This window comes from Anopheles funestus, chromosome 2RL, assembly GCF_943734845.2.
Source record: "Anopheles funestus chromosome 2RL, idAnoFuneDA-416_04, whole genome shotgun sequence".
In the NCBI taxonomy this organism is placed as follows: domain Eukaryota; kingdom Metazoa; phylum Arthropoda; class Insecta; order Diptera; family Culicidae; genus Anopheles; species Anopheles funestus.
Window position 1 is genome coordinate 80,149,267 of NC_064598.1, and position 9,105 is coordinate 80,158,371.

Consider the following 9,105-nt stretch of genomic DNA (forward strand, 5'->3'; position numbering starts at 1 on the left):
ATGAAACCTGCCGTTGGGTGAGACGATGTTTATTTTACTGTTGGTTCGTTTTCTTTCCCTTTTGTTCTACTGCACTCATAAAAATTTCACGCAAAAACGGAACTTCCAAACGGTGGCACACCGAGTTGAAAGGGGGCAAGAGATTTATGATGGTACAAAAATCAATAGGCGTGTGAAAGCGGCAAGGGTGAAATGTATTTTTAGCAAGGTGTACCAACCCTTTTTTCTTTGTTGCTGCAAAAAGTGCATTAGGTCAGCAACATGCAAGTAAGGTGAGCTTCACTTACCGAAAATATCACCCAACTGATTGAGATAAAGCAGCGAGTACAGTGAGTACAGGTCGCACGTACACTGGATAAAGTTTTGCAGCAGATTGGCCAGCTGCGAGTAAACGCAGCAACCGTTTAGATCCTTTGCGGCGTGCCAAAGCGTAAGGTACGTGCTTTTTGTGGCAAATAGCTGGCGAAGACGCTTCACTTCGGTGGATGCATCGGGCCCGAGAGATTTAGTCACTCCCGCTGGGTTGCGTAATGTCCACGGATCGATGATGGCCGGTCGCACGGATACGTTCATCTTCCACCGGTCCAAAGATGTCAGTTTTGGTGGAACTTTGTGTCCGGTTAATTTCAGCTGCTGCTCGGGGGAAATGGTTTGACCGGTGACAAGAGACTCCATCCGTTCCCGAAGGACACCGAACCGGGCCGTTAAGCGGTCAATGTGGTATGCATGATGAAGGTGCTTCATCCGTATGGTGACTAGCGATGGTACGGTCAGACACCAGATGACCCGATGGACCGGGTTTGTGTAAACCAGTGCCAGTATTCCCAGCTCGATTGCACAACAGTACGCTCCAAACAGGAGCAGCTTGTTGCGGAACTGGGTACGAGCTTGTGCCAAAAGAGTTCCTGCTGTCTGGCCCATCAACTCACCCAGCGTTCCATCGACGGATGTCACACGAACGTCCAGTGCACGGTAAATGCCACGTGCTAGTAGCGCTTCCAGTAGCACCACTAAATGTGCTACCACTGTGATTGAGCACTTGATGAAAGGTATAACGTTTATACCGATACCGGTGCGTGAATCGGCAAATAGCCATCTGCGCTCGATGAAACAGTATGCCAACACACCTACGTACAGGATGCAGTTACCAATGCACCACAACAGTGCCAATGTCGAACCGAACGGAGCACCCGGCCCGGCATACGTTTGTAGGCCACAAAGTTGAAATACTAGCGCCACAACCATCCTGCTACGGGCTGTTCAGTTTATTACGAAAGAACTTATCGAAATGGCGAACTTTTCTCGCGTAGTAGCAGTGATTTCTTTCAACCATTTGGGGACGAATTATCGATGCGTGCTGATGGACGTGAGAAAATCATCACGCGGCGTTTTTGGTGGATGGTGATTAATGATGGGGAAATTTCGTCCGAAAAGGCTAGGAACATTCTTCTGATGACAGCAGGGACATTAGGGAGATTGTTTCAGGGGTGGTCGATGATGGGAATGAGCAGACCTAATTAGAAGGCGAATGGTTTATTCAGTCAATAATTACGAAACTTAAAAAAATGTTCAAAAAATGGAGGGACGTTTAGAAAGATCTTTATAATAACATTACTTATTTGGTTGGGTATCGATAATCTCTTGTTGTTAATTGTTTATTATGGCTGATGAGCAGGAACTTAAACTTTACAAGAAATTAAAAACAAATGGATTAATTTCCCAATTGGTGCATCCTCAGCAGCTTTATGTCGTAACTATATTATGCTCTTTGTTGTAATCAGCAAATGTGTCTTTTTTTGGAAGAAAATTTATGTAAATCACCAAATATGATGTAATTGATGCAAAAATCTAGTAATAAATTGGAAGAGACAGAAATAAACATTTCTCAACTGCTTGAAGAATTTTACGAATGCTATTAGCAATGGGTGCTACTTATTACTTACGGATGTCAATGCGGAAAGGCGTAGATTGAAGAAGTTGGCAGCTGAAAAGTTGATCCGCTCGTTGTCTAATTGTTTGGAAAAGTGTTCAATCTGTAACAAAAAAGAAACCATTTGCCATTAAACTATTTACAACCTGCAACGAGATCTTACCAAAATGATCGTTTGGTGCGGTAAAACACGGTTACACACACTGTGCAGATGGTAGAATGTCATTTCTGCCTGAGAATACATTTTTAATATAAAGGTAATTGAATATAATGTCGCTTTTTCATTGTCCTTTGTCTAGCTACCTCATCCAAACACCGTTGACACGTGGTGAATAGTACGAAGAACATCAACGCGGGGGAGATGCCGCACAGAAACGATTCTACCTTGTAAAGATTGCCATCGTGGTGCAAGCTCGCGTACATCCAGTATCCATCAATCGTGGTACATATGAACAGCATCGTTATCACCCCGAACAGTTGCCAACCGAAACGATCGCTTACTTCACCGGTAAGATCTTTCAATAGATTTTGTATCACTTTCAGGTGTACCAGGCGACGATGGATCGTTTCGGCAGAAATATCCCGACCCTTCGTCGACACAGTTAGCTGAAGTTCGTTGTTCAGGAACTGATACCGATTCCGCAAGTACTGTACGTGTAATAGAAAGAACGAGTCACCTAGACGTATAAGAATAAAGAACCATACCTTCAGGTACCAGTTCCGGTACCAGATTGGATTTCCAGAGATGCGCGATATGATGAAGAATTCATTCACGGTCGGTATCACATTGTACACGAACATATTGATAAGAATATCTTGGGTGAGCTGGTAATTGAAGCTTTCCAGACATCTCGGTGTTGTCCCATGTGCTTCAAACAATTTATCAATGCGATCCATTAAGCCGGTGATGCGCTTCTGGGTTGATCGTTTCCCTAATGATAGTAGCAATGACACTAGCGGAACTGTCAGAGGGATCACAAACTGGATAGCGTCGGCAAAGGTACCGGTAGCATCACTAAGAAAGAACATAGCTTCCGGTTTAGTGAGTGAGTACACCAGAACGATAATCTCGCCAGCAATATATAGTGACACAAAGACAGCTGTTAAGGTGTAGAGTGAGGTTAGTGCCTGTCCATGGAGAGGTACTAGCGAGAAGCCAAGAAGCTGAAATAGTGGATACACGGAACCGAACCGACGATCGTAATGTACGTAGCGTTGCGCCATCGCTCTGAAGTTGTATGACACGCTTTGTTCTTCGCAATTTATTTGGGACCGATTTTGGAAATGGGGCTTGATTAATGATGACATTATTAATCATTCAGTGCAAGTGTGTCATGCAGAATTGAGGAGATTCTTTGATAGTACAAAACGCTGAAACGGCGTCACTTTCACGCACATTGGAATGGTTCGTGTCTCGCGCACTGTACGTTATTTAATTTTCATCACCAAACAAAGTGCTGTCAATAGTTTAGTTCTGATTAAAATTGAATCCGCACACATGGAGCCAATGGTGAAATCCGTGAGCAATCCGTCATCGGGCTGGTCAAAGTTTGCAGAGTAAATTAAATTTTCGCTACATTTTTTTCCTTCTCTCAACTCTATACTCACCCTGCTTGCTGGGGAGCTTTGTCACCGAGGAGGATAAATGAAATCATGAAAATTGCACAACCCATTCCGGATAATTACTTTGCACGTATGGTCTTCGGTCGCAGTTTCGAGGTGGAAGTGGCTGTAGATTTCGGAGAGTTCGACATATTTGCCTAACCTAGATAAGCGAGCGACCCGTTTCAGAGTTGCAGTACGGTAATGGAAACGTTGGAGCAATGGTTCGTACTTTCCGGTTACGTTCGTTTCCACCAGTGGCTTGGTTTTCAGCCGTATCGATTGAATAGTGGAGATGTAAGCCCTTTCTTAGCCCACACTTTAGTGCAGTTCTGTGGCGTGGTGGCAAATCTTGTGCTCATCATCTACCAGCATCGCTGTATTCTTTATCACTGTGAAATGATTGGAACGGGTGTGGATGCCATTAAATTGCTGACCATCCTTTTGGCAAGCTTGGTTATTTACGTTGAACTTTTCCGTACTGTTGGAAACGTTTGCAACTGCTGGAAAGCCCTGTATAGAGCTCATCGGACACTGCAAAGCATGGGAATGGTGGATCATCGCAAGTTGGCACACACCATACGGTTATATTGGTTGTTTGTGCTAGTAACGTTCGTGTATCTGATAGGGAATGAGTTTCATTCCTATATTTCTTCGGTACAGATGCAGACAAAACGGTTCTACTTGTACTTTTTCGGTTTACAATATATGCTACACTTGAAGCTTCAGGAATGTATCTATCCAACGATCATTCTAGATATATATTTGCGGATGACGCATACCGCTCTTGAGCATCATGTTGAGCTGCTGCAATGTTCTGAAAAACTAGGAAACGCACGATATCTGGAGTTTCTTGCGCGTAAGATAAACACCTTAAAATTGTTGTACAGTGATCTCTTTCAAGCTAGCGTCGAGCTGAATGAAGCTTTCGGTTGGACCTACCTTCTGATCTATTGGAAGAATTACATTCATATCCTATCCAACTCCTATTGGGTGGTATTTTGGTTATTGAACGATCAAGTATATCATGTTACAAGTATGTATACATGCAGAAAAACAATCCAAAATAAGTTGAATAAATAATGCCTTTCCTTTTACAGAGATTGTGAATCGACTGATCGTTCGAACAGTATTTATAGCTGCGATGTTTTACGTTAATAGCAGGGCAAAGAGCGCTAGTGATCGCATCCGAATACGACTGCACACGATAGATTTAGGAATTCAAACTAGAAGCAAACCGCTTTTTGACATGGTAATTGTCATCGTGTATCGCAACTTTATTGTATATTATATTAAAAACATTTTAATTCGCTACAGATCGAAAGCTTCATATACCAGACAAATTTGGAAACAATACAATTTACCGCTGGTGGCTGTTTTACCATAAACTTTGAACCTATCCTAACGGTATGTTCCTTCTGCAATATAACTGATGAAAAGAAGAAAAAACTGTTTCTATAATGTTTTACAGATTGCGTTCACCGTTGGAGCCTACATCTCCATCTTCATTCAACAAGCACTTATTCAAATACCGGAAGTACAATGTTCTGATCATGAAGCACATTGTTGAATAAAATTGTAATATTTCGTTTCGCTTCAAAGTCGTTTTAAAATTTTGCGGTGAAAAATTTCATTCCATATAAAGCGAGTGAAATATTTCATCGCACAGTGGAAAAACAATATCACAAGCTGCTCTTTGTTGTTTAATTTATAATCCTGTTTTTTATGTGGCACTGTTAATTGTTAAATAAAAAGTATGAAAGTGATATGAAAAGATATAATTAAAACTACAGAAGTTAATACGAAAATTGCGCGTAAATTAAGCTGACCTAGATGAAAATGAAATCGCGACCGGAGTGGATAGTCCGGGCGCTTCAAATAACCGGGTTGGCAGCTGTCCGGATAAACGAGAACATATTGTAAACACGATAGCTCGTAAGTGCAGTGCAAAGCATTATTTTCGATTCGCTGTGAAAGATTAACAACTTATTACTGCATAATGGAGGAAATATTAAACGATTCTGTCGTTGCTGTTGAATTGGAGGTAAGTTGGTGTCTTGGCAAGTGTTCAACGATGTAGCTCAGGGTTTGTTTATTTGCGACGTACTATCATCACCTCATCGCTGTCCCGTGGCATTCGTCATCACAATTTTCCAGATTGTTTTTCTGCGTAGAATGAATCATTAATGCGTCTTTGTTACCCTGCGCTAACGATTTTTGTGTATTTATTTTAGAAATTCGAAAAAAAGTACAACCAAGAGCGAATGGAAGGTGCCGTCTCGACCACAACACAGTTCGAATATGCGTACTGCATGGTACGGAGTGACTTTGCCAGCGATATGAAAACGGTAATGTGATGCAACAATGATGGTGCATTATGCGTTCCACTACAAACCAACAATTGATTTACCATGTATCCGTGCCTTTGTAGGGACTGGTGCTGCTGGAGGACTTGTTCGTCAGACATCCGGAAGGGCGTCGCGATTATCTGTACTACATGGCAATCGGGCACACGCGGCTAAAGGAGTACTCGGAAGCGTTGAAACACGCACAAGCATTCTTGGAAATTGAACCAAACAATCAGCAAGTGATAGCGCTGGAGGAGTTGATCAAGAAACGCATGGACGTCGAAGGGCTGAAGGGTGTTGCTAAAGCGACCGGTGCGGTACTCGTATTCGGTGGCATTGTAGGCTTAGGATTGGCGCTGCTGAAGAAATGAAAATCACCACGCTAAGCCCCGAAGCCGATACCTTTTTGGCGGGGGGGCTGGTAGGGCTTTTCTTTTTCCAACCAATGGCAGAGTTTTGAGTTGCGATATAGGAATACGGTAAGGTTTTTCGGAACCATCTTAGATTTTAGCATCCTTCTATAGATTATTTCACAGTATCGAATTTTTATTGCATTGAATCTATAGGCACTAAACGAATTGTTGCTATATTTTTTTTTCTCTCAACACACTCTGCTAGTGTCCATTTCTACGTAAAATTGAATCCTAGATCCTAAAATTACCTAAACCCGCGCTAGTTTTGGAGCAAAACAACAACAAAATGCGATCTTTATTGCGTATTTCAAATGGAACTTTCAACCTAGTTAAACAGTTTTCCAACATTTTAAAAATTGGTTCCTAGTTGTTTTGAGCCTCTCTTTGTAGTGATCGGTTTTATTTTTCTTTTTAAACTATGTTGCAACCTTGTAAAAAAAGAGTCTAAGCTGTATAAAGATATCCTGCACAACTATCAACAGCAGTCCTGGGAATGTTGGCATAAAAGGACGAAGGATTGTTTATTAGAAGTAAGCTAAATACTACTCATAGTCGGTCTTACACAACTTTTTCACAGATGCACAGGGTAATGAAAAAGGGGAAATTTTGCGACGGTACAAGAGAAAGAGAGAGAGAGAGAGGAAAAATATTGACCGTGTGTAAACATCGTGAGGCGTTTTGTATGCTTCGATATTGTGGTAATCAACCGGAACAAGATTAAACACTGCGCACACAAACTATTGCTAGTGTGTTCGCTAAAGATACAACCCGGTGAGATAAATGTGTTGTTAATAATCAATTGAAATATAGACATATTTATTTAAATGGACAGTTTCGCTATAGAGACATTCTACAGGCAGGGGATTAACATAACTAAAAGAAAGAAGTAACATTCAATGTTCAACGGCACTATCTGCCATCTATCATTAATGGCGCTCATTACGCTTTGAATCACGGAACACAAAAGGACACTTAATGAACCTATCGCTTTCCTACGCGCCTTGCACTAATTGCCCGACTACACGCAAAGCGATCCTTTTCCGGCTCAGTCCATCATTTGTCCTGACTGCAGCAACATGGTGCTGATGAGGCTTTTCTGTTTCCGACTGTCAGTCCGTCTTGGTTCAATCATCGTTGGAGGATGCTGTATAGTAATGGCATTATATCGCATTATTCGTTTCATTCTGCAATGCAAATGCTTTCTTTTATCCCGCTTCTTACAGTTGGAAACAATCGTTACGATGGTCACGCTAGCAGCATCGGGTGGTGCTCAATTTTTCCTACAGGAAGCCCTCTATTACGAGGAAAATATGAATCAGTACAATCCGCATGATGTGTTTCTTTGGCTAATTGTGGTGTGTAAAACGAATGCGGAAATGTTCTTTACCTGCACGATGATCTGCATGGCACTGTATTTGCCGTGCTGTGGTGCAATGATGATGGGAGCTTATTTTGTGAGTTTGCAACATCGGATCGGTAAGTGGGAAGGATGTTATAATCCTTAAAAGATATGTTCGGTTGTTCCTTAGATGAAACAGTATCTCCTAGCACCGTTCGTATTGGTGGAGTTAGCAAGATTGATCTGCATCACACTGACCCATGTGATCGCAATGATGGTGATTAAGAAATCGATTAATGTGGGCTACCTTATAGCCCTCACCATTGCTGGAGGATTTGCTTTGTGTAAGTAGCACCCGGAGAGATGTGCTAAATAGAATATGAAATGTTTTTAAACGTTCTTTTGATGTACAGTACTGCTGTTCTATCTGTGGGGATGTGTGGTAGCCTTGATGCAAATACTGAGAATTGTCCGTTCGCCGGAATACATTGCCGTGTTCGGGGACAATCCCTTAGCTCCCGTGAACCTCGGTGAAACGACTCCACCGATGAACGATCACGCAACGAGGGAGTGGAACGGAACCGGGCTCAAGCCTACGGAACGGAACCATATCAACAAAAACCTCGAACGGTTACCACCGACGGAACTTTCGACGGGTCAGTTTAATGGGCCGAACATGCTGATTGATGACTTTCGTCCACTGCACAGTCGCTATTCGTATAGCTGGGCTATTTAAAAGATTTTTTGTAAAACAATTTGGCCTATTAATGAATTAAATTAATTAAAATTAATAAATCTGTTCAAATAAGCTTAAGCTGCTTTCGAACCCACTATCCATGGCCCCATTCGGGTGCGGAAACCATTTGCGCATATGCAAAGCCATTCGGCAGCGATCAGGTCAGGGCACCCGGTCAGAAATGGATGGGTTGGCGAGAAGAAGGACAATCCGCTGATAGCAAACGACAAAGCCGGCAGCCATATAAAACAAAATAAAACGGCCACAACACTTTATTCACCGAAAGGATTATTTTCTCGCATTTAGTGTAAACAAAGTACTCGTCGATGACGAGATCGAACGCAATCGGAAAGATTGTTCTTATGGTTTTTTTGTTGCGTTTCTGGGCCTGCAATAAACGGTTCAGTGCAGCTGACCGCGATCATTTTAGCGGCTTTAGGCTCACAAATACCGTGAATTGATATGGATTTTTTTCTGCGTTAGTAGCACCGGCGGGTGGAACGAAATTCACCCATACTGTGAACGATTTTTTTTTTACAGTGAGTGACACTTTTTGTTAATGATCGACTGATCATTAGAAGCTTTTTTGCTCAATAAAACAAACCTTTTTTTAGCACATACATTTATATTAACCAGGGCCAAAATAAGATAAAAATTAATGTTTTTACTTATTTGTTTGAAGAACATTCTTAAATAAAAAGAACAAAAAAAAAGAAGAAAAACACATTATTTAATAA

At 41.8% G+C, this 9,105-nt stretch overlaps 2 protein-coding genes across 3 annotated transcripts; both read left to right on the forward strand.

Moving 5' to 3' along the window:
* Positions 1–5,424: 5,424 nt before the first annotated feature.
* Positions 5,425–6,712, forward strand: LOC125760758 (mitochondrial fission 1 protein). The gene is made up of 3 exons (XM_049421193.1): positions 5,425–5,576; positions 5,767–5,880; positions 5,964–6,712. The coding sequence occupies exons 1-3, from the start codon at positions 5,532–5,534 to the stop codon at positions 6,249–6,251; spliced, it is 447 nt and encodes a 148-aa protein (XP_049277150.1). The 5' UTR covers positions 5,425–5,531; the 3' UTR covers positions 6,252–6,712.
* A 519-nt stretch (positions 6,713–7,231) lies between these two features.
* Positions 7,232–9,058, forward strand: LOC125760751 (uncharacterized). 2 transcript variants are annotated; one of them, XM_049421184.1, is made up of 4 exons: positions 7,232–7,444; positions 7,517–7,747; positions 7,823–7,976; positions 8,046–9,058. In XM_049421184.1, the coding sequence occupies exons 1-4, from the start codon at positions 7,370–7,372 to the stop codon at positions 8,366–8,368; spliced, it is 783 nt and encodes a 260-aa protein (XP_049277141.1). In that variant the 5' UTR covers positions 7,232–7,369; the 3' UTR covers positions 8,369–9,058. The 2 variants fall into 2 exon arrangements, with proteins under 2 accessions (XP_049277141.1, XP_049277140.1); XM_049421183.1 differs by having other exon boundaries at positions 7,232–7,747.
* The last annotated feature ends 47 nt before the right edge of the window (positions 9,059–9,105 follow it).

Coding starts and splice junctions, on each gene's coding strand:
- LOC125760758 (XM_049421193.1), top strand. CDS start 5,532: ATGGAGGAAATATTAAACGATTCTGTCGTTGCTGTTGAATTGGAG. Junction 5,577..5,766: donor TCGTTGCTGTTGAATTGGAG/GTAAGTTGGTGT, acceptor TATTTATTTTAG/AAATTCGAAAAAAAGTACAA. Junction 5,881..5,963: donor TTGCCAGCGATATGAAAACG/GTAATGTGATGC, acceptor GTGCCTTTGTAG/GGACTGGTGCTGCTGGAGGA.
- LOC125760751 (XM_049421183.1), top strand. CDS start 7,370: ATGGTGCTGATGAGGCTTTTCTGTTTCCGACTGTCAGTCCGTCTTGGT. Junction 7,748..7,822: donor TGATGATGGGAGCTTATTTT/GTGAGTTTGCAA, acceptor GTTGTTCCTTAG/ATGAAACAGTATCTCCTAGC. Junction 7,977..8,045: donor TGCTGGAGGATTTGCTTTGT/GTAAGTAGCACC, acceptor TTTGATGTACAG/TACTGCTGTTCTATCTGTGG.